Source organism: Cervus canadensis, chromosome 8 (assembly GCF_019320065.1).
Source record: "Cervus canadensis isolate Bull #8, Minnesota chromosome 8, ASM1932006v1, whole genome shotgun sequence".
In the NCBI taxonomy this organism is placed as follows: domain Eukaryota; kingdom Metazoa; phylum Chordata; class Mammalia; order Artiodactyla; family Cervidae; genus Cervus; species Cervus canadensis.
The window spans coordinates 50,641,735-50,667,971 of NC_057393.1; the positions used below are offsets into that span (position 1 = coordinate 50,641,735).

A 26,237-nucleotide genomic window follows, 5' to 3' on the forward strand; every position below is an offset into this window, starting at 1 on the left:
TGAGATGCAGCAAAAGCAGCTCTAGAAAGGAAATTTATAGCAATACAAGAAAAAAATCCTCAACAAAACACTAGCAAACCAAATTCAACAACACATTAAAAGGATCATACACTTTGATCAAGTGGGATTTATCCCAGAGATGCAAAGATGGCTTAATATATGCAAATCAATGAATGTGATATAATAACTAACAAACTGATGAATAAAAACCATATGGCCATCTCAATAGACGCAGAAAAAGCTTTTAACAAAATTCAACATCTATTTACAATTAAAAACTCTCCAGAAAGTGGGTATAGAGAGAACATACCTCAACATAATAAAAACTACATATGATAGGCCTAAAGCTTATATCATACTCAGTAGTGAAAAGTTGAAAGCATTTTCTCTAAGATCAGGAACAAGACAAAGATGCCCACTCTTGCCACTTTTATTTAACATAGTATTAGAAGTCCAAGACACAGCAATCAGACAAGGAAAAGAAATAATAAATGGAAATCAAATTGGAAAGTAAAAAGTAAAACTGTCACTGTTTATAGATGACATGATACTATATTTAGAAAATTCTAAAGACACCACCAAAAAAATGAGAATAAATGAAGTGTTAGGATATAAAATTAATATACAGAAATCTGTTGCATTTCTGTACACTAACAGCAAACTATCAAAAAGAAAAATTAAGAAAACAATCCCATTTACAATTGCATCAAAAAGAATAAAGTATATAGGAATATGACTTTTACTCTGAAAACTATAAGACAGTGAAGAAACTGAAGATGACACAGACAAATGGAGAGATATATGTGTTCATGGACTGGAAGAATTAACATTGTTAAAATAATCATACTACCCAAGGCAATCTACAGATTGAATGCAATCACTATCAAAATACTAACACCATTTTTCATAGAACTAGAACAAATAATTATAAAATGTGTGTGGTAGCATGAAAGAACCTGAATCTTCATGACTTTGCGTTGGGCAATAAATTCTTAGGTACAATATCAAAAGTGGAAGCAATAAAACAAAAAATAAATTGGGTTCATCAAAATTACAAACTTTTGTGAAAAAAAAAAACACTTTTGTGCATCAAAGGACATTATCAATAAAGTGAAAAGACAACCTATAAGATGAAAGAAAATACTTGCAAATTGTATCAAATAAGAGTCTAGTATCCAGGATATATGAAACCACAAATAACCCAGTTTTTTAAGTGAGCAAAGGACTTAAATAGACTTTAACTGGAAAGGATATACAAATATCCAATAAGCACACAAAAAGATGTTCAATATTACTATAATTATTCAGGAAATGTAAATAAATCAAAACCACAATGGAATGCCACTTAATATCCTGTAGGTTGACTATAATAAAAAAGCAAGAATAAAAAATAGTAAGCAAGTGCCATCAAGTATGCAGAACAACTAGAAGACTTATACTTTGCTGGTGGGAATGTAAAATGATTCAGCTATAGTTAAAAAAAATAAAAACACAGTTTAGCAGCTCCTCACAAAGTTAAACACAGAATTACTATATAGTCTAGCAATCTCACTCAAAGATATATATACCTTAAAAATCTGAAGCAGATACTTAAGCTAACACATGTACATACATGTTCACAGCAGTATTATTCACAACGAAATGGCAGAAACAGCCCATACGTACTATATCCATCAATGGATGAACGGCATGTACATATGATGGAATATTATTCAACTTTAAAAAGGAATGGACTCTTAATACATGCTACAAAAATATACAAGAACCTCAAAAACATCACACTAAGTAAAAGATCTAGGCACAAAAGGTCACATGTTGTATGATTCCATATATGAAATATCCAAAGTAGATAAATTCATACAAAAAGTAGATTGATGGTTTTCAGAGGCTGGGAAGGGGTGAATGGGGAGTAACTACTTAATAAATGAGTACAAAGTTTACTGAGGGCTGATAAAGTGTTTTGGAACTAAAGAGAGGTAGTGGTTACACAAAATATTGCAAACACACTAACTGCCACTGAAATATTCACTTTCAGTTTAGTTCACTCACTCAGTTGTGTCAACACTTTGCAATCCCATGGACTGCAGCATGCCAGGCCTCCCTGTCTATCACCAACTCCCGGAACTTTCTCAAACTCAAATCCATTGAGTCAGTGATGCCATCCAACCATCTCATCCTCTGTCGTCCCCTTCTCCTCCTGCCTTCAATCTCTCCCAGCATCAGGGTCTTTTCCAGTGAGTCAGTTCTTAGTATCAGGTGGCCAAAGTATTGGAGTTTCAGTGTCAGCATCAGTCCTTCCAATGAACACCCAGGACTGATCTCCTCTAGGATGGACTGGTTGGATCTCCTTGGAGTCCAAGGGACTCTCAAGAGTCTTCTCCAACACCACAGTTCAAAAGCATCAATGCTTCAGCACTCAGCTTTATAGTCCAACTCTCACATCCATACATGACTACTGGAAAAACCATAGCTTTGACTAGATGGGCCTTTGTTGACAAAGTAAATCTTTGCTTTCTAATATGCTATCTAGGTTGGTTATAGCTTTTCATCCAAGGAGCAAGCCATCTTTTGATTTCATGGCTGCAGTCACCATCTGCAGTGATTTTGGAGCCCAAAAAAATAAAGTCTCTCACTGTCTCCATTGTTTCCCAATCTATTTGCCATGAAGTGATGGGACTGGATACCATGATCTTAGTATTCTGAATGCTGAGTTTTAAGCCAACTTTTTCACTCTCCTTTTTCACTTTCATCAAGAGGCTCTTTAGTTCTTCATTTTCTGCCATAAGGGTGGTGTCATCTGCATATCTGAGGTTATTTCTCCTGGCAATCTTCATTCCAGCTTATGCTTCATCCAGCCCAGCATTTCGCATGATGTACTCTGCATTTAAGTTAAATAAGCAGGGTGACAACATGCAGTCTTGACGTACTCCTTTCCTGATTTGGAACCAGTCTGTTGTTCCATGCCTAGTTCTAACTGTTGCTTCTTAACCAGCATACAGATTTCTCAGAAGGCAGGTCAGATGGTCTGGTATTCCCATCTCTTGAAGAATTTTACACTGTTTGTTGCGATCCACAGAGTCAAAGGCTTTGTGTAGTCAATAAAGCAGAAACAGATGTTTTCTGGGACTCTCCTGCTTTTTTCGATGATCCAGCGGATACTGGCAATTTGATCTCTGGTTCCTCTGCCTTTTCTAAATCCATTTCTAATGAAATTTCATTCAAGATAAAATTAACCATAAATGTTGAAAGAAATTTCATTCAAGAATAAAAAAGAGCGTTTGAAAATTTAAAAATATTACTCAGATATCTAAGAAAATTGCTTGTAAATCTAACCTTTAATACAGTATCACAATTCTATATATCTATCCTAAAATACAAAAAGCCAAGGCTATTTATTAAAGAACTAATTGTAATAGCAAAAGCATAATGTATATGCTTAGAAGTTGAAGGGTGATAAATATATTCGTATTTGCTTACTTTTTCTAAAAATTAAATAATAAATTATTAATTTGAAATAAATCATTGATCATAAAATAATTAAATTATTCATAATCGTTAAGATTTATTGATTTAAAATAAAGTATTAATTTAATTAAAATTAATATAAAATTAAATAATTAATAAATTACTGATTTAAAATTAAATGCTTATTTAATTTTTAATTTATTTTAAAAATAAATTTAATAAATAAATTACAATTAAATTATTTTATAAATACATTTTTAGTTTTTAATTTAATTAAAAAATAAAATTTTGAAACTTTTAAACAAATATCTCTATTTTCATACTCTTTCCACTACTTAGCCTCTATAAATGCTATTCTTATGTATTATGAATGTTATTTGGGGGTTTATGCTGTTTTCAATATTCTACTATTGCAAATAATACTTCAACGAATCCCTAAAAATCAAAAGTAAAATAATATTCACAAATCTAACTTGTGTATCAAGTTCGTGGAATAACCATTCAGAGAGAAACTATTTCAAATAGGTAAAGATAAAAATCCTCAAGCTGTTTTTAAGAATTGTATTTTTGGTGGTGGAATTATTACTCTCAGACCTTCACAGGACCATCAACTATGCATTCCTAACAGTAGCCTCTATCAAGATTTTATCAAACTTTTGGCTTCACACTACTACCGAGGGCATAATATCCTTTTCCATAAAACATTCAGCTAAGAGGACCAATTACTTTACATAAAACCTGATTAAACTTTCACGTGGAACTTTTGCCTTGATCCATCAACCCAAGCATTACTATTTTCTCTCAATCTATAAGGGGCCCCAGTTTAGGACTTGTTCATCAACACGTTTTGATACCAAAGTACATGGATGTCTGTGTCAAGGAGTACAGAAAGGTCTCTTCTACAGCTGGTGACTCTTTCACCCACTCACTCTTCCCCAGAGGGTAAGAGCCAAGGGACCCTGTCCCTTTTTTCCATCTGTCTTCATTTTGACTAATCTACCAGATTATTGTCCCAGGTGATTCCAGGTCAGAGTCCTCATTTTCATCTTTGTCAGCTTTTAAAATTCTTTCAAACTGAGATAAATAGAATGGTGTTGCTGAGGTCCCTCTGGAGCTGTAGAACCAGCATTGGCTCCTATTGAGACACTCAGTGTTCAACAGTGCTGCATTCACATCTTTGTCTTAACCTCATCAGTGTCCCATATATTCACCCCACTTCTCATAAACATCAACCCCTACTGGGACAAATCCCTTGGCTCTCCCCTTTTGTTTTCCTCCTTTTTCTTGTTAATGACTTTTGTTTTTTTACCTTTAATATTGATAAGGGAAACTGAGACAGCAAATCTAATAATGTTTCTCAGACAGCTGCTTGGTTTTACAACAGTATGGTTTCATGAGGTGCCCATGTAAAAGGAGTCCTCTTAATCACAAGAGTTGATATGACCTAACTATGGGGCATATTCAATAGAAAAATAGTACAATCATTATAAAGTCAATCCAGCATGGCTTGCTATAGAGGGCACAGCCCCGTCATCTGTGATGTTCCACTTGGCATTTATAGAATAAACAGTCTCTCTTCTCAGGGACACAGACTACAGTAGGTTTTATCCAGTCCACCAGGCTACCCACTCCCCCAGGCTACCCACTCCCCCAGGCAACCTACTATGAACAGCCATCTGTGATGGTTCTATAGTGAGTTGTGGGTCCTACCTATATCAACCCAATACTCTCTTCCACTCTGAAGCACTTAAAACCAAAGATACTACTCCTAAATTAGTCACTCTCACAATCCATTTAATAAAAGTTCTTCAGGAAGTTGATGACACAGACCACAATATAAGACTACTCTTGGCACTATAACCCCTGGTTTCAGTAGCTTTATGGTCTCATCCTCTCCCTAACTTTACTACCTTCCTGGTAACCTGTGTTCATAAGAGTACTGCCTTTTGTCCTAGAATAATCGTTCCCATTAGGGTTGGCTTTAAAGCTTCTAAGCTTGGCCCAGCATCACGATCAGCCCCAGCACTCTGTATTACTTTCAGTTTAGCTATTACAAGTAACAATAGCCAACGGATAATATATTCAGTTTGTTTCTTATTCTGCATTTTCTTCTGTATCCAGTGAGTCACCTCATTGGGGGTGTGGCTACCACCATTTCTAAATAATATTCCAAAACTTTTGCCTTTAGTAACAGATCACAGCACAGCTGCACTTTCATATGATCACTGACTACACAGCCATCCAAGAATCAAAATTTCTTCATTCCCAGTCCTTTAATCGTTTTACTTCCCACATGTTTCAGTCAATCAAATTAGATGTAGCATATTTCATTTTTTTCTGACACCAGCTACAATGACTTTCAACATTAGCTATCCAGAGTCAGCACAAACTTCACAGGTTAATGGCACAGTCTTACACAAGACTAACATTTAATTCAGACACCACTGGCCAAAAAATCTCAGGGGTTCCCAGGCCGTGTACTTCCTACTAACTGACTACAAACTCAGAGGTTCCCAATACTCCCTCAAGGCTTCCCTGGTGGCTCAGCGGTAAAGAATCTGCCTACAAAAACACGGGAGACACTGATTTGATCCCTGGGTCAGGAAGATCCCCTGGAGGAGGAAATGGCAACCCATTCCAGTGTTCTTACCTGGGAAATCCCACGGACAGAGGAGACTGGTGGGCTACAGTCCATGGGGTCGCAAAAGAGTCGGGCCTGACTTAGCAACTAAATGACAAACTACTCCATCAGGTTGTTCACCAGAACAACTTACGACACTCAGCAAAGGATTATACTTTATGATTACACTTGTATTATAGCCCACATGGTATAAATCATGATCAGCCAAAAGAAGAGACACAAGGGCCAAGTCTAGGGAGGTCCCAAATGTGAAGCTTCCATGTTCCCTCTCCATGGAGTCAGAACAGGTCACCTCCTTGGCAAACTGATGAATAACAATAGGCAGAAAGTATGGTTAACCAGGGACATTCACCTGGGATTCAGTATCCCGAGCTTTCATTGGAGTTTCGTTACAAAGGCATGCAAGGTTGAATCACGAGCCACATGACTACACACAATCTCCAGCCCAGTTCCCTTGCTCCCTAGAGGTCAAACTATCAGAGGGCTCAAGACCCCAACATTCTAACTGCATGTCTGGTTCTTCTTGCATGCCCTACCCCCAGCCTGAGTCACCTTGTTAGCATAAACTATCAGGACCCACCATGAACAAAAACACCCCTATCACTTGGGAAATTCCAAAGATGTAGAGGCGCCCACACAAAAACTGAAACAAAAGTCAGCTGAATTCTTTATTATACAGCACAAGACTTAGTATAAGACATAACAAGGCAATAATTAAGACACTGTGTTACTGGCGAAAGAACAGACACACAGATCAACAAAACAAAACAATGAGCTCAAAAGGAGGCCCACACACATACACGCAACTGATTCTGACAAAAGAGCAATGGCAATTCAATGCAGAAAGTATAGTCTTTTCAACAAACAGTGCTCGAACTCTTAGACAAAACTTCATGCAAAAAAATTAACACAAACATGAGTGTTACACAAAAACTAACTCAATATGGACCACAGATGAAAATACAAAGTATAAGGCTATAAAACTTACTGAAGTAAACAAAGTAGAAAAAACTATATGACCTTGAGTTTGGTGATGATTTTTAACAATACAACCTACAGCATGATCTGTGAAAGAAAAAAAATTAAGTTGGAATTTATTAAAAGTTTGCTCTGTGAAAGACACTTTAAAGAGGATGAAAGACAAGGCATAGGCTGGGAGAGACACACGCAAATCACGTATCTAATAAAAGACATCTGAAGTATACAAAGAACTCTCAAAATTCAGTAAGAAATCAATTTAAAAATGGACAAAAGATACTAAACTGACACTTAAAGATATACAGATGACAAACACATGATAAACGTTCTGTTGTTAGGGAATTTCCAAATTTAAAACAATAACAGAATACTACTGTATACCTATTAGAATGCCTAAAAACAAAACACTGACAATACCAACTGCTGGTGAGAGCAGAGAACTAGAACGCTCACACAGTCTTAGCAGGGATGCAATCTGGTACAGCCACTTTGCAAAACAGATTGGTAATTTCTTATAAGGCTAAACAGTCTTACCACATGATTGAGCAATTGCACTCTGGTATTTTCCCAAATGAAATGAAAACACCTGTCCACATAAATACCTGCAGGTCAATTATAGCAGCTTTATTCATAATGGCCAAAAATGAAGCAACCAAAATGTCCTTTGATAGCTGTGGTAATCCATACAGTGTAATATTACTCATCAATAAAAAGAAATGAAGTAGCAAGCCATAAAAAGATATGGATCAGTCTTAAACACATATTGCTAAATGAAAGAAGCCAATATGAAAAAGCTATATGGTGTATGATTTTAATTATATGGCATTCTTTAAAAGGCAAAATTATAATAGAGATGTTCTATATACATTAGTGTTTGCAAGGGGTTCGTTGCAGGGAGGGATAAACACATGAAATATAGGGACATTTTAGGATGGTGAAATTATTCTTTATGAAATAAGACATTAAGCATTTGTCAAAATTCAGTGATCTTTATAGCACAGAGTAAATCTTAATGCATATGATTTTTTTTTTAAGTTTATGAAACCACCTCACTGAAGGAGGTGAGAGGAATAAAACACTATCCTAAGTAACTGTGGAAATGAATGCAGTCCAAAAGGCTAAAGGCAAAGGAATTCTATGTAAGCACCATACTCTAACTGATAAAGGTATGTCCTGTGAGGGTACAAATTAACAATTCTGAAGTGACTACTCATTTAGGTTAGAACAGCAACTTCAATAACTCCTGTGTTAGTTGCTCAGTCATATCCAACTCTTTCTGACCTCATGGACTGTAGACCAACAAGCTCCTCTGTCCATGGGGTTCTCCAGGCAAGAATACTGGAGCGGGTAGCCATTCCCTTCTCCAGGGGATCTTCCGGACCCAGGGATTGAACCTGGGTCTCCTGCATTGCAGGCAGACTCTTAACCATTTGAGCCACCAGGGAAGCCCAAATTTCATTTAATTAGTAAACGCATTTAACTACTCTGCCTCAGCATCCTCATTAACTATAACTAGTTCATAAGGTCTATCTGATCCAACTCATGGAATTCAATATTTTATTCATAAATATTACTAATTATGCATCTACTCTATGCCAGGTTCTCTGCTAGGTAAAAAGAACTTCATAGTGAACTACTTATTCTTTTTCTTTTTCGTTAACAAACTACTTTTAAATTCACTCACTTTTTCTCTGAAATGGGGGCTTTGACCCAGAAGTTTTAGATAATCCAATAATTCCATGTTTATGAAAAATGAAAAAATGTGCAGAAAAAACACTCTACTCATGGTCTTAATATACAGACTGGAAGTGTATATAAAGATCTGAAATACAGATATTGATATAAAATTTAAATTATATCTGCCTTATTCTAAAATCTGATTTGTAAACGTGTGTCTTTCTGATTTGAGATACAAGATTTTTCTTCCTTTCCACTTTCTTAATTTCATAGCTTCATCTCTAACCACTCTCTACTTCACACATCATATTCTTAGCAATGCAGATATTCCTCTCATACATCATGATTTTGTGGTCCCTCCACGTACATGCTATTCTTTATGCCCAAAACACTCACCTTCCCTTTTCTTTGACCAACTGGTCCACTTTGTATCCATTCTTCAAAACTCAACCCAGCTGTCACTTCCTCATAGTATATCATAAATATGCTAACACAGCGTGCATTATATCACTTAAAAACTACACTATGACTATATATTTATAATCGCTTATCATACTAGATTTCAAATCCATAAAGAATAAAGACAGCCTTACATATATTCAGTAACTTCAGCACTGAACAGTATGCCTGAGACATACCAGAAGCTCAATAAATCATTACTGAATTGAACTTCATATTAAAGAGATTTAATCTACAAGAAATAATAATACAAAATGAAGAAAAATATTATGTTTAAAGGGTCACAACAACTATATAAAATAAATTTAAACTTTGTTTTTAAACCTGAAAGCTACATTAACAGGCCAAGAAGTTATGCTAGTAATTAAATGGGCATGGTAGATTCACTAGTCTAGCCAATAAAAAGGAAATTAAGAAAAATGTAGTTTCCTCAACTCATTCTGTCCCCTTATTTGTAATAGATCCCTTCCATGAGTTCAAGTTCTGCATTCTGTATCAGAGCATACTGAAAGTATCACTGTCAGTTTGACATGTTCATTTACCTATATTAGGTCGGTCTCAACTTTCTGTAAGCTGTCCCTCCACTATCAGTCTATGCTAATGTCACATTTTTAGCTACTTGCAACTTGCTATTATGACACGTGGTACCTTAGAAACTTACTCTGTAAATAGGTTATGTCACAATGTGTACGGAAAAACTATTGAATAATATTAAACATTTTATTTAGTTTTAAGTGTTTCTATTTATTTTGAATTAAATGGCACATCATCATGGCACTGTTTCAACAAGTATATATTGAGTCCTTATTTAGTGCCAGAAACCTAGAAGAGTGATGTGAGAGAGATGTTATCACTATATTCAAGACATGTAGTAGGATCTGGAGATTAAAAGCAACTAGATAGACCTGTATAAAGTAGAACAGGCCATGGAGAGCCAGTCAAGTAGTTTAGGTTTGACATTATAAGGAATGGGAAAACCATCAGGAAAATAAGTCAAACTGGCAATTTAGGATGATTCTGGCAGAATGAATGAGAGCAGCAGTACTAATCATAACTTTCAAAGTGAGGAGGTAACACTTTTCTCCCTTACAGTCAACGAGCAACGGAATTTAATCACTTGTACCCTCTAAATCCACTTTCAAAACTGCGGATTCCTCCAAACTCCCCTCTGCCACCACTTTAGTCCAAGCCACTACCACCCCTCACATGAATGGCCGCTTCCAGCATACTGTTGGCTTCTCTTCTAGTTCAATCTTTATACAAAGTTATTTTTAAAATGTAAATCAAGTTATGCCCCTTTCCAGCTTAAAACCAACATTCTTCCAATCACATATATCCTTTTAACCAACTTACTGTATTCCCTGGGCCAACTAAGCCTAACCATCATTTTCTAAAAAAAAGCCTTATTTAACACCTACACCAGACCAGGAGTTCCAGCAATATACTTTCACTTGGTAATTTTCCTTTGCAGCACTTTCCTCACTTATCAATTGAAGATAATTAATGAATTAGCTACATCCTTCAACTACACGTGCCTCAACAGAATGTAAGCACTAAAACAGAACCTGCAACTGTCTGGATCATTGTATTCACAGTGCTCTGCCCATGACAGTCAAATATGTTAAATGTATCAATGGATGCCTCCCACTGGGAGCAGAGGATGATGGCTTAGCAAGGATAACACAGAGAAAACTAAATGCCTAAGAGGTTTCCATAGACTTTTATTTGGTTTAAAAAGTTAATCTCTGAATCTTTAAAATTTATTTGCAGTGTTCTAATATAAGGGTCAGCAAACTTCTTCTTAAAGCTCAGAGAGTAAGTATTTTAGGTTTGTGTGCAATACAGTCTCTGTTGTAACTACTCAGCACTGCCAGAGTAGCACAAAAGCAGCCAGACCACATGTAAATTTATTACAAAAGTTTATCTACATATATAATATACATAAATTTATTTACAAAAATATTCACTGGAAGGGCTGATGCTGAAGCTGAAACTCCAATACTTTGGCCACCTGATGCGAAGAACTGACTCATTGGAAAAGACCTTGATGCTGGGAAAGACTGAAAGCAGGAGGAGAAGGGGACGACAGAGGATGTGATGGTTGGATGGCATCACCGACTCGATGGGAATTGGTGATGGACAAGGAAGCCTGGCATGCTTCAGTCCATGGGGTCACAAGGAGTCAGACATGACTGAGAACTGAACTGAACTGATTTACAAAAATGAGTGGACAGCCTCAAGGCTGTAGCCTGCTGACTCCTGTTAATACACCCCAAAGAAACAGTACACAGAGATTAAACAAAGCACAGCAAAACTAAACATGACAAATACAAACCAAATTGATATTCTGGTATTCCTCTGCTACATTTCTAGGCCACAGGTTTTTTCAAAATTCAATGCAAAAAAAAACCTAGGGGAGTCCCATTCCCATGTAAGTTACTGCAAGGAATATTATGACATTTAGCATACATTTAAGTTTCAATAAAGTCTAGCAACATCAGTCACCAAGGTAGCAACCCAAACCTAGTCAGCTGTTCCTTTACAAATGCACAGGTAAAGAAACATGCAATACAGGGTGTTGGCATCATGAGTCAGAACTACTTACTGATTGTCAAAAGCTTCCAAGCTAAAGTTTGAATCTACATTTTAAAATGAAAAAGGTTCTATCTAAATGATAAGGATGTTAAACCTGCCTACTATATGAAGATAAGTCAAGGCTGATGGAACAGAAAAAGAAAGCCAGGAACATCTGGTTCAACCACTTCTTTAGTCTTCCACAAAAATCCTTCCAAAAATAAAAGCAGTCCATGTGATGATTTAAAATTATCAATCCCTAAATATTTAAGGGTCAGGAAATCAGTCATTGTGACATTTTAATTCAATTCCCCTGCAATGGGAGCTCTTATATTGGTCACAGCACCACAGCAAAGATGATCTGAGTATGGTTCGCTGTACTCACAACAGCAGAAAATGCTTCCGCTCAAACCTGTGCACATAAAGTATGATTCTGACAACATTTACTAGCAAAAAAAAAAAAAAAAAGCTGTATTTCCTGTTCAAAAAAGTTAAATATCAACTAAAAGTTTACTGAGTTTTAAAATGCTCGGTTATCCTGAATAGACATAAGGCTGAAAATCAAGAATACCAGACTGAGTACAATAGTCAGTAAGCTAGTTCCCAACCTATCAGTATCAATTTACTCAACCCACCTAAATTCAACCAAATCTGAAGAAAGAGTTACTAACTGGTCCATAGCTACTTCAAAGGATTATTATAGAAATATGAAAAGATGATAAATAAAAAGGATACTGCAGTGAACAAAGATAACTTAGAATCAGTACCTATGTCAGAGTCCTCAAGACCATCCCCAAAGTTAGATGGTTCACAAGAAGGACTCACAGGACTCAGCAGTCATATATATTCACAACTAAGATGTGTTCCAGCACAAGGACATGAAACAAAATGAGAAAAGGAAAAGTCAGATGGGGCAAAATTGAAGAAATGAAGCATTAGCTTTCAGTCCTCTCCCAGTAGAATCAATGCACATGCTCAATTCCTCCAACAAGTTGCAACAACACATGAAAAGTGTTGTCTGTTACACACGTCCCTAAGAAATTCAGTTGTTTTTAATTGAGGGCTGGTGACATGGGCACCCTCTGCCTAGGATATACGAAAATTTCAGAACCCCAGAAATAAAGCAGGTACACAGCATAAACCACATAGTACAGCTGAGGCACAATGAACCACTCTTACCACTTAAGGGAAAGCTTTGTATCACAGTAAGGGAACTGTTTACCAGCAAAGGGTCAGCCTTTCTAAGGATAGGCAATCTCAGCTGCTATGTTAATTAAGCCTTTTTTTTCTGCACAGCACCCCAAGTATATTATGAAAGAATATTAATGAGGGTAAATTATTATGCCTCATACCAACTTCAGATGGAAGTCTTAAATGTTAAAAAAAAAAAATGAAAACAACAGGATAAAAATAAATAACATTTACTGAGCTCTTACTATTTCCCTGGCATTAATTATTTTATATTTATGACCTTATTTAAGGTTCACAGCAATCCCATGGGGTAGTCTGAGATGATACTCAAAAATACTCAACAACCACTATCACATGGCTGTTAAAACATTCAGGCATGTACTTCCCAATATTAGCCCTAGAGATACATGCTGTTATTATCCCCATTCTATTACAAAAAAAAAAAAAGGGAACAGAGAATCCAAAGGTATACAATTAGTACAAGACAGTAATGGGATTTTTAATCTAATTTGCTTCATAGTCCTGGTTCTTAATTATTTGCTATATTGCCTCTCAACATAGTCGGAGAAGGCAATGGCACCCCACTCCAGTACTCTTGCCTGGAAAATCCCATGGACAGAGGGGCCTGGTAGGCTGCAGTCCATGGAGTTGCTAAGAGTAGGACACAACTGAGCAACTTCACTTTCACTTTTCACTTTCGCGCACTGGAGAAGGAAATGGCAACCTGCTCCAGTGTCCTTGCCTGGAGAATCCCAGGGACGGGGGAGCCTGGTGGGCTGCCATCTATGGGATCGCACAGAGTCAGACATGACTGAAGCGACTTAGCAGTAGCAGCAGCAGCTGCTCTCAACATACTAAGTACTTTGTGTGGCCCCAGGACCAGAAAATGATGTCTTACACACACACACACAATAAAAACTGTAAAGAAAAACATTACTAAACTTATTTACACGAAAATCTAAAACCATACATGATAAAGGCAACAAAAATATAATTAAAACTGGTAAAATATACTGATTCTGAAAAAAAGAGGCCTTAAGACAAAAGGCATAATGAGGGTTAGAGAAGAGAACTACACAATGACTAAAAGTCCACTTTACCAAGCAAACAACCCTAAACAAGTATACACCTAATAAAATTCATTTAAAGTAGAAAAAGCAAAAAGTTGGGAGACTTTTAGAGAAAAATGGTAAACCCACTATCACAGTCTTTTCAACTTAATCACTTCTCCATTCTTTCTCAAACTGTTTTCCTCTTAGATCCAAAGGGAAGGACACATAGACACCATTCCACTCCAAAGCACAGAATGAATATTTTTGTTGTTTACCATCTCATATACACAGGCCAAATAATCAAGAAGGAAATTCATGAATTGTAGAGACTAATGGTCAATTCAGATATGTACTGAACTCTTCCAGAGGCTATCTCATCATTTAAGTAATAAGAACAATGAACTGTCTGAAAAATGTCCAGTACCAGGTGGCTGACTGCTGCCATCTGCTGGACTCAATGCTCATTTCAACTCAAATCATACTCGCTTAAAAAGTTCTATCTAGTAAGACAGCCCGTAACGCTCTTCAACTGTAACCTTTTCTGAACTTCCTTTATCTAAAGAAATAAGAGATGATGCCTCTAAATTAAGTATGTGTACGTTCCATGTCTGTGCAATTTAACAAGCTTCTGGTAATGACCTTTATTTTTTTTCCAAGTCACAGGTTTACATGGAGATAGAAAATTCCACCACCTAAAATCTTCCTGGAATTTAATATATCCACAAGGACTACCAGTTTTCCTTACAACTATTGGAAAATTGTATTTTATATACTAAGTAATCATAGAGAATAATTTTAATCACACCAATTATACTTTATTTACATTGCATATAATCCACATTACTAGCAAATTTTCTTAAAATATGCATGTATAAATATATGGTAGGTCTTCCAGTGCCCATTCACGTCTGGTTCCCTTGCCTACCAGGCACACAGGAAAATTACACTTCCTGCCCACTCAATACATGAGATTAACTCAGTTTAGTAAACTGTGAGTAAAAGTGCCATATGCCATCTGCAGGCCAAAGCAGTAACTGCATGTGTAAATCCTCTCAGTAAACTGCTTGTGTGACATCCTCATTACCAGAGGGACAAACGGTCTCAGAAGGCCACGATGAAGCCCCAAGATCAAAGTGGCTCAGAACACTGAAGACAGCTGCCCTACAGAGTTGTCCAGAGCTACAACAGACTTTCTAAGAGTAAAAAATAAACTTTCATTTTGTTCGGTTCAGTTCATTTTGTTAGGTCACTGCAAACTGTCATTGAGAATGCTACCACAGCACAGCCTAGCCCAGGGTTTCTCAACAGCAGCACCACGGACATCTTGGGCTGGATAATTCTTTGTTGTGGGTGTTGTCCTGTGTATTACAGGAAGTTAAACAGTATCCCAGTGTCTACCCATTAGTTACCAGCAGCATTCCTCAATGTGACAAAAACATCTCTAGACATTGCCTTCCCCTACCTTGAGAAACTGAAAAATACAACATGCCTGTGTGAATATATGCATGCACATTTATTTATGTAGAGCTGACCTCTGAACAACACAAGCAGAGGTGCTGACCCTCAGGACAGCTAAAAATCCGTGGTCAGCTTACAGCGGCACCCCATACATGCTGTTCACATCCACAGTTCCGTGTCCACAAATCCAACCAACCAGACTGCGTAGTACTGTAGTGTTTCTACTACTGAAATAAATTCACAGATAAGTAGACCCTCATAATTCAAACCCATGTTGTTCAAAGGTCAACTACATTATGAATGTATATGAGACCATAATTAACTCAATCTTTATATGACACAAATATATGCTTTATTATGTATTTAAGACCAGATATTTTGTAGATCCTTAAGAAATATCAATTCCCATTTCTCAGACTAGAAGAGTTAATTCATAAACTTACAAAAATCCAAACATCCCAAGTCTCTCTACAGCAAAGTAAACAAACTGTTTCCAAATGGTACACAAATCCATACATACTATGCTGTTCATTTCGGAGGACTCATAGCTCCCAACTGGGTGGACATTTCCAATGGGCTCCAAGCCCTCTTCATCCCACATGTATGTTCCATCAGAGCTATCAGATGGAGAGAGTTCAAATGAAGAACCAGCTCTGTAATCTGTGTCTGGTGAAATCAAGTTATTTCCAGAGGCATGTTTTGAACATTCACTCCTGTCTTCAATTGAATTTTTAAAAGAGAAGGGGGAAAAAAGTTATTAGTTCACAAAATATAATTATTTGTTTCAAAACTATAAACTGTAATAAATTGATATAGCAAAAGAGTTGGCAAAAGTATTCATAATTAGTATATTCTAAATCTAAACAATAAAAAAATCAAGATATAAAAATCTTAAAAATAACCTATTGAAATATTTCCCAATAAATTTCATTGAGCCATCTTTCACTTCTGCAGTATTTCTGGAAATGTAAATAAAGCCTAATATTCTTTGAATATTTCCTAGGGTATTCATTTTTAAGCACTGCCCAGGAAACTCCTTACTCTTGTATTTATCATTTAATCTTGCAGTTGCTTCCTAATAAGTAAATAAATTGCTCCAGCAGTCATTCCTAACCAGAAGACCCTCAAGACAGTCAAGAGTTTATACATATCTTCAGGGATGGCCTACTCCCTTGATCAGACTATACGCCTCTACCCAAACCCTCAGTTTGTTCTTTTTTCAAGACCAGATGGGCAAAGAGATATATTTTCTCCAGGATTCAGCACCAGGATGACCAAGTGTAAGAAATGTCAAACAGGTGCTACCTCTCTCCTCTCATTTAAAAAAAAAGTTCCTGCAAAAGTATAACCATTAGATTTGCTAAGCAAGAAAATCTAAGTCTTCCTTTAAAAAAATGAAAACTGTCTAGGATAAAAAAATTCATTAGATTGGACATAACGTCTATGAGTCCATTTAACCTGCGGTACAGCTTTACTCAACACACAGCAGTGATCTAGTTCCTAAGGGAAGAGATGGTTTAAAATAGGATGCCACTGATTGGAGGAAGCAGGGAAAAAAAATAATTTTGAAACAAGCAGGAAAAAGCGTGTGTATGACAAAGAACAAAGGTAAGATACTACAGGGGAATGGATGTTTTATGGATGTTGTTTTAGCATGAAAAATAGGACAAGGAACAAAAGTCACAAGGAAAGTAAATGTTGCTCCATTCCAATTCTGTCTAGATCCATCCTTCCATGAAATTGTTAGTATTTTGAAATTAATCAGAAGATAATCCTAAGTATAAATTCAGCTATACTATCTAGAAGAAAGCAAAAAAATTAAGGACATTAATATTTACCAGAGACACTTATATCTATCCATTCATCAGTTTTACTGAAGGATTTTTCATTTTCCTTGGGGGAATCAAATATATCTTTTGGTGGCACATTTTCACACTTTTCTTCTTTGAGAGAAATTTCCTCTGGAGTTATTCTAGTTCTGTTGGAGTCTTCTATATCTATAAAATCATCACTAAAGTCTTCACTTAAATCATTCTTATCAGAAGATGACAAAGAAGACAAGGAAATGTCATCCACATCATCACTCAGGTATCTAATTTTAGCATCACGCTTCATGGTCTGGTCATTTTCTGTTCTATAACTATCATTTTCAATTAGTTCTTGGTCCTTATCCACAGCTCTGTCTTTAGCCCCAAGTGCAGCGTCTTCCTCTATACATGTGTCAGCAGGTGAATTTTTATTACCATCAACTGTGAGAGTCCCAGAAAACGGAGGTCGGCTAGATTTCAGAAGAGTGGGATGAACCATCCTATAACCGAAAGTGGTAGTTACACCCTGGCCATTTGGTAAAGCCAACTTCTTTCCACCAGCAGCATAAGGCCTATTAAATCCATATCCTAAATGTTCATTCCCATTGAGGACTTCTGACTGCCGGGAATTTCTTGTCAGCATGCTTGACCTCAGAGGCACTCTAATGGGTAGCTGTTGGTTCTGATAAGGCTTTGTAAGATCTGCAGCTCTATTGAAGGAATGTGATCTGGTTATAGATGAAGGTGGAAGGAATGAATTCTGAATGGAATGTGAAAAACTCTGTGACCTTACCATTTTTTCACAAGCAAGCGATTTGATATTATCTAGAGACTGTGCTAAGCTTTCTCCAGAACTGCCTCTGGTGGCACAGGAGTTTGCTCTAGGCCTCTGTATGCTACCGGCTGATCGGTTTCCATAAAACCCATTCAACTGAGATTTTGGAGCACTGACTGAAGCATATGAAGTCCTTCCTAACAATGTGCCTTTGGTGAATTTACCCAAATTAGATGGTCCGGACAAAGACTTTTGGTTTAACTCCTCTGTAGATGACACAAACATAGTAGATGGCTTTGCTAACTTTGATGTGAGTAGAGAAATATTTTTCAAACCTCCCTTCATCCCATTTTTATCAAACACTCCTTGAGTAGGTGCAATTTTTTCAGGATCAATTACTTTAGCATGTGAACTCTGAGTATTATTAAGCTCTTCAGGACTTTGTGCACTAAACTCGTATTTATTTGCTGTTCTCCAGTTAAATGAATGGGATGATGAACAATCAGAGCCATTATTTTTGATGTAACTTTTGACGCTGCTACTCTTGGAAGTTCCCAACAAACTAACAGGTTTCCCATTTGGCATTGGCTGCAGTGTACTTCTTACAGATTTTGTTCCATACTTTGGCAACTTGGAACCCAAAAAAGTCTTGATTTGTGTTTTCTCTTCCATGAGCTATACGGTGCATCTGTTCTTAAAATTTGACAGAATCTGAGGAGACAAAAGAATAGATTAAACATTCCTAAATAAAGATAATAACATGGATTATCACATAATATGAATGCATATTCTTAAATAATTATATGCAGGAAAGCCCAAATGCTACTCATGATTCCTATAGAACTCTTAATAACTACTGAATGCAGTAATTAATAACAATATTATAAGAAAATAAAGAACATCTTTATAAGCACTTGTATAAACTTTGGCTATGGATGATGATAGCAAATCCAGAAATAATAATATTAGACTACAAATCTGTACAGAAAATAACATTTCTATAGCACAACTTCCAATTTCTAATCCAAATTATTTTTCTGTTTAGGAAGACTTTATTTTCTTGGGCTCCAAATCACTACAGACAGTGACTGCAGCCATGAAATGTAAAGATGCTTGCTCCTTTTAACAAAAGCTATGATAAATCTAGACAGCACATTAAAGGAGAAACACTACTTTGCCAACAAAGGTCCATAGCATCAAAGCTATGGTTTTTCCAGTAGTCATGTACAGATGTGAGAGTTGTACCATAAAGAAGGCTGAGCACTGAAGAATTGATGCTTTTAAACTGTGGTGCTGGAGAAGACTCTTGAGAGTCCCTTGGACAGCAAGATCAAACCAGTCAATCCTGAAGGAAATCAACACTAAACTGAAGCTGAAGCTCCAACATTTTGGCCACCTGATGCGAAGAGCCAACTCACTGGAAAAGACCCTGATGCTGGCAAAGACAGAGGGCAGGAGGAGAAGGAGGCGACAGAGGATGAGATGATTGGATGGCATCATCAACTCAATGGACATGAGTTTGAGCAGACTCCAGGAGACAGTGAAGGACAGGGAAACCTGCAGTCCATGGGGTCGTAAAGAGTGACTAAACAACATCTCCTTTAAAAATAAAAATGTGTGATTCTGTTGTTGTTTTTAAGTACACATGCTCTTACAAAAACTTTAAACTTTCATTATTAAAGTTTATGGGAAGGATGCAGATAAAGAATCCAATAGCAGCAAAAAAATTATTCTGGCATTAAGGAATAAAATGTCAGCTGTCATTTTAAAAGTATCTCAAAAGTATATCTATCCAGGAATATAAACATATACTACAGTTAGTGCCAGAGTGAGAAGCAAAATGATTTAGTAACAGTGGCTAATCCATTAATCTCAACCTCTTAAGATTTATTTTAAAGGTAATTAAAAAAACAATAAAAAGGTTCAAAGTACACACAAGAGCATAAAATCAGAAACAGAGTCCTCTATCTGAGTAATTATTTACTATACTACAATATGTCATGTGATGACATTACAACTGAGATTAATATTAAATATTAAAAATATTAAGATGTCCCAACACTAACAAAAATTTAATATGGCCACTATATGATCTCTGTGGTTATAAGACCACATACAAGAGCAAAATTCATATAAAAGCAAAACACATGCCTTAGGGTCACTGATTTTTTTTAACTATGTATCTTAAGACATTGTCTTTAATTTGTTGGTTTTATTTTTTCAATGAAAAAAAACTGATTCTAATTTCTGACCTTAAGAATTAGAGTTTCTAAAGTATGTATGTGTTAGTTATTAGTCATGTCAAATGTACATAGTTAGAAAATCATACAAACATTTAAATAAAAATAAATAAATAAATAAAAGATAGTGGGGTGAAACAGAATTACAGAACTTCCTATCCCCAATAATAAATAAAAGGGACAGAGTATACAAAAATGTATGTCTGTCTGTGTGTAATTTTTCAGCCAAAAACCCACCAGCTACAATCAAACAAGAAAATGCTTAAACAAAAAATCTCTAAACTTTAAAAAGTAGTGGCCAGAAAAAGATTCCGTTTGGTGTGGTTGCTCCTAGCCTGATTACACTGCCTAGAAGGAGTAATGAGAGAAAAGTGGTGAGTTAATAAAACTTGGAAACTAATAAATAAACTAGAGTTTGGATGGAAAGACCTGATTAGGCATGCCCTAGAAAAGTCCAGGAAAACATCATCAGCACAGCTTTGAAACCTAAGCTGAAGCAGGCAGAGTGACTATCACATTAGAACAACTTTCTAAAATGTATATAGGCTTACTGATCAAATAAGCCAATATTACTCATACACAATGTTTGAGATTATGAAAATGCAAAACTGTTTAAACTGAATGACTATTCTAACAAACATTTTATTTCAACAATAATATGTTTATAGAAAATATATACTTAAACATCAGCTTACAGATAATTTCCAAGAAACTTAAGGTAACAAAAGCTTAGGCAAACTAAATTAATTAATGGATAATCCATTAATTATTAATTATTATTAATTATTAATATTAATTAATTATCCATTAATTAATGGATAATCATTGGCTTGCTACACCATTTCTAAGAATAATTTCAAGTTTGCATATTTTGCTTCTTGTTATTGTATGCTACAGAAAGACTCTATCTTTGGGCATGTAAATGAACATGTTCATTTCTGTTACTTACAGAATCTGTACAGTGATTCCCATTTTTATAAAAGTAACATGATAAACAGATAAAGATATCACATAGAGATATGTGTACACCTGTATATTTAAACACAAAAAAATTGTTAATAGTGACTACCATAAGGGAAGTGAGAATTTGGTGGAAAGAAGGCTTCTTTTACTTTTAATCATTATTGCTTATGTACTTTAAATATGCCCATATATTTGCCACTTAAAATGCTTTAACCAAAAAACTGCATTAAAATTTTTTAAAAATTTATTCAGTATCAAACAAGTTCTTAAAAATTATTTAAAATTAAGTTTAATAGTACAAGAATATACTTAAAAAGACATAAAATAGAAGTCTGAATTAAAAAGCAGAAAAGGTTCTTTTAGTCAACAGATACCATTTCAAGCTCTCCAAACTTCAACCTCAATTTAATGTTTCACATTGATTTTTATCTTTAAAATTTTATACTAAATTCAGCATTTCCATTTCACAATTCTAGTTCTTACCCTCACCTCTTTCTGCATGACTACAAAGGCTTCCTCCGTTATCAAGATTTCCACTTCACTTCTATACAGACTGTCAACAGTTATTCTCTCAAAGCACAGATTTGATCATATCATTCTACAGATTAAAAACCACAAGTGGCCCAGGAACAATAAAATAAAACCCAAACCCACTGTACAGAGATCAAGCTTCTCTGTTAGGTTCTACCCTATCGCTGCAGTACTGTACATTCAAGCCAAGATACATTTCTATCATTCCTCAACATCTATCCTCTACTTTCTACCTTCTATGCCCTTGCTAAAGTTGTGAAAACCACTTGGAAAACCCCACCCTCCAAGTAAAACAGCACTACACTCACAAACCTTTCCAGTTAAAACTAATCTTGCATCCTTCTCTATTCCCTTCACACCACTAATAGAGCTGAGTCTGTCTTCTAACTGCATGCATGTCTGTCTGACCCATAAGAAGGTATGAGGGCATACCTGGTGCCTACTATAGGAGCACAAATATGACAGATCCTCAACTTTTAAGTAAACTCATAATCTTAGTGAAAATTAATTTAATAAATAGTAAGTCAAGGCTGAAAAGTAATCATTTCATTTTGTGGTAATGGCCCTGAGCAATCCATTCAGAAGGATTCTGAGGTGAAATCTAGACTCTGCAGTAAAGATCTGTGATCAAACAGCAATATCTGCCATGAGCAGGAAAAGAGACAGCATACCTATGCCAGCTGACTGCCATCCCCATTTTCTGATAATAACCTTTACCACAAAACACACTCCACACGTACAAATCCTTTCAGGATGACCATAAGAACACTGGTAACAATAGCAGATATCAGGGCCATCCTGCAAATCATTAGAGAACCCACATTAATGACTCTGTCCTCTGGCGGGTCATCTGTGAGTCAGAGTGGCTTTAATATTCTCCTGCCAGTCACGAGTAGACAGGAACGGAACATTCTTTCACATCTCTATACTTCTACTTGGCAGTCGGAAATAAGGGTAATATATGTTATCTCCCAAGAACATCTTAAGAATTAATAACTGACAGGCACAAGTCCACAAGAAAGACACTGTTACTACAGAGTGTTTAGGGTGCTTCCACTTGGGGGAAAAAAAGGATTAGAACCTGAATGTACTACTTCCTACCAAGAATATTTATTGATTTCTAAAAGCACAAATAATTGCAACATAAATGATATCAATCATCTTGGACCGTGGTCTTTCTGAAGACAAAGCTAATCTGCTGCTAAGCTGCTAAGTCACTTCAGTCATGTCCAACTCTGTGCAACCCCACAGATGGCAGCCCACCAGGCTCCCCCAACCCTGGGATTCTCCAGGCAAGAACACTGGAGTGGGTTGCCATTTCCTTCTCCAATACATGAAAGTGAAAAGTGAAAGTGAAGTCGCTCAGCGGGTCCGACTCTCAGCGGCCCCATGGACTGCAGCCTACCAGGCTGCGCCATCCATGGGATTTTCCAGGCAAGGGTACTGGAGTGGGGTGCTACTGCCTTCTCCAAAGCTAATCTGACAGCTCAGCTATAAAGTTTCCTTATTTGCTTGCATTATGAATGCCATCACTTCACTTGTTGATAAGCTAACTTCTGGTCTTCAAATATTCATGAAACTCTCTCCTATATTTGTTTATAACTTTGAAGCAGACATTGTGAGTCGGCTTCACTTTAGGAGCTGTGATGTCTTTGATACACTTTACCTGATACGCAGTCCCCGTTAAGCAATTTAAAAAGGCAGTCATAACGATTTGAAAAAGTACATGTTGGCTACACAATCTAATGATATAATCTCTGAAATACTTAACAGTTGTCTTTGAGTTTTAATTTAATGTTGAACTAAGAATAATTCATGGTACAGGATTTGGAAATGCCTGAGATTTTCTGAGTTACTTTCCATAAGAGTAATCTTTTCTTAAGTATAATACATTTAAAGTATGGTAATTCTGTATGGCAGAAACCTGTATGTGGGTCAAGAAGCAACAGTTAGAATCCTGTATGGAACAACTGATTGGTTCAAGACTGAGACAGCAGTACAACAGGGCTGTCTGCTGTCACCCTGTTTGTTTAATCTATGTTGAGCACATCATGAGAAATGCCGGGCTGGATGAGTTACAAGCTGGAATCAAGGTAAATGAGATTCATGTTGATATCTGGCAGAAAACAACAAAATTCTATAAAGCAATTATCCTTCAATTATAAAATAAATAAATGAAAAATAAAATGCATTAAAGCAAAAAAAAAAGATAAGCGGGAGAAATATCAACAAACTCAGATACATGGCTGATACCACTCTAATGGCAGAAAGCAAAGAAGAACTAAAGAGTCTCTTAATGAGGGTGAAGGAGGGGAGTGAAAAAGCCGGCTTAAAATCAAACATTAAAAAAACTAAGATCATGGCATCCGGACCCATTACTTCAAGGCAAATAGAGGGGGAAAAGGTGGACGTAGTAACAGATTTCCTCTCCTTGGGCTCTAAAATCACTGTGGATGGTGACTACAGCCATGAAATCAGAGACATTTGCTTCTTGACAGGAAAGCTATGACAAACCTGAACTGTGTGTTGAAAAGCAGAGACATTACTCTGCCGACAAAGGTCCATATAGTCAAGGCTATGGTCTTCCCAGTGGTCACATATGGTTGTGAGAACTGGACTGTAAAGAAGGCAGAGCACCAAAGAATTGATGCCTTCAAACTTTGGTGCTGTAGAAGACTCCTGAGAGTCCCCTGGACAGCAAGGAGATCAAACCAGTCAGTCTTAAGAGAAATCAACCCTGAATACTCGTTGGAAGGACTGATGCTGAAGTTGAAACTACAGTATTTTGGTCATCTGATGCAAACAGCTGACTCAATGGAAAAGTCCCTGATGCTGGGCAAGATTGGGGGCAGAAAGAGAAGAGGGCATCAAAGAATGAAATGGCTGGATGGCATCACCAATGAAGCGGACATGAACTTGAGCAAACTTTGGGAGATGGTGAGAGACAGAGAGGCCTGGCATGCTGTAGTCCATGTTGTCGCAAACAGTCAGACACAACTGGGCAACTGAACAACAAATCACATTTAAAAGAATTCCCGAAACTACTTATAAATTCCTAATTTAAAAAATTGCAAATCAAAGTTTTTTGCTTTCACAAGGAATCCACAATTGGATAAGAGGGGAAAAGAAGGAGCTAATATTACTGAGCACTTATATGACAGGTATCATCCTTATCACTTTGTCCCTGTTAATTGCTTAATCTTCCTAATATAAGGTGGTAGATTTCATCCTATTTTAAATAGATAAACCAAGATTCAGAAAAGCTGAAACACTTGTCCAAAGTCACAAGTTCATAAATTACTGAAGAGAATTCAGGTTCAAGTCCACCTGACTTCAGGATCCATGCAGACTGCCTTCCAGACAAAGGAATGAAGTATTCTAAGTCTACTGATAGCTTGGGACAAGAGTGAAGGCACCGGACAGCGGAGGTTAGAGGAGAAGCATGAAGACCGCAAAGAATGCAGGTAATGATCAAAGTTTTTGCAGAGAGAGAAACAAGTAAGAGCTTTCACTTTTTCAAATTCCTTTCATATCCATTACCCTATCATCTGAGGAACCACCTACTCAAATTCTTTTTTTAGTTTTTCAAGTAGCTTTTTAGAAGGTATGAATTTGAATGCATTTCAGAGCTTTTACATAGGCATAAATTCATTCCAGGGTCCAAGAGCAATTAACTGAACAACAATGCTGATGACTACATGCCCCTACCAGTCAACTCTGGAAACTTGCTTTCACATTCAGATAACTACATCTTAATTTTTAAAAAGAATTTTTTTTTTTACCTTGTGTCACTCAACCAAATCCCCTTCTCCCTTGTTTTTTTCTGGCTGTCATCTATGTCAAGTTGATTCAAAGACTTGATTACAGCAATTAAATAAGCAAAAATGGCATCCTCAAAAATAAAGGTTTAAAACAATACAACTTCATTCCAGCTTCTTCATGGCTTTAAAGAGTGCACACCAAGCTCAACACAAAACTCCACAGTTTTTTAAGTCAAGCTGAACCTTCTGTCCTCAAGTTACAACTTTTTCTCAGGCAGATGGGAATCAAAGCAACTTGGGATTCAAAGTCTCAAAATGAATTTGTGGTTTAAGAACATTAAATGATGTTATTAAATGTAGATACTAAGTATATTACTTCCTGAAACTTAAATTTAAGGAACAAAGAGAATACTAGTAGGTAAAGAAGAACTAACTGCAAGCTCCTTTGGCCAAACCACAAAAGTTCTCTCTCCAAATTTTACTATTTAGTTCAGATAAAACTCAATAACTGCATAGGGTATCCAAATGAAGGTGGACTCCTACTTCTTATCAACAAGCCAAGAAGCATTCCTCAGACCACTCCAGGTTTATGTTCCCTTCACTGGAGACCAAGTTCTTTGAGAATACAAACTATGCCTTTCACTCATTTGTTTCCTCACTGTGG

At 36.4% G+C, this 26,237-nt stretch overlaps 1 protein-coding gene across 6 annotated transcripts in view; it reads right to left on the reverse strand.

Annotated features, from left to right (window-relative positions):
- Positions 1-26,237, reverse strand: part of CCSER2 (coiled-coil serine rich protein 2) — a 179,400-nt gene that overhangs the window by 115,308 nt on the left and 37,855 nt on the right. For 3 of the 6 annotated variants that reach the window (XM_043476212.1, XM_043476210.1, XM_043476209.1), the window contains exons 1-2: positions 17,334-18,815; positions 16,016-16,212 (exon numbers count right to left, since the gene is read on the reverse strand). In XM_043476212.1, the coding sequence (XP_043332147.1) occupies positions 16,016-16,212; positions 17,334-18,750 (1,614 nt within the window). In that variant the 5' untranslated portion in view covers positions 18,751-18,815. Of the gene's footprint in view, positions 1-16,015; positions 16,213-17,333; positions 18,816-26,237 lie in introns of those variants that run through there. The other 3 variants (XM_043476206.1, XM_043476208.1, XM_043476207.1) reach the window with 2 other exon arrangements.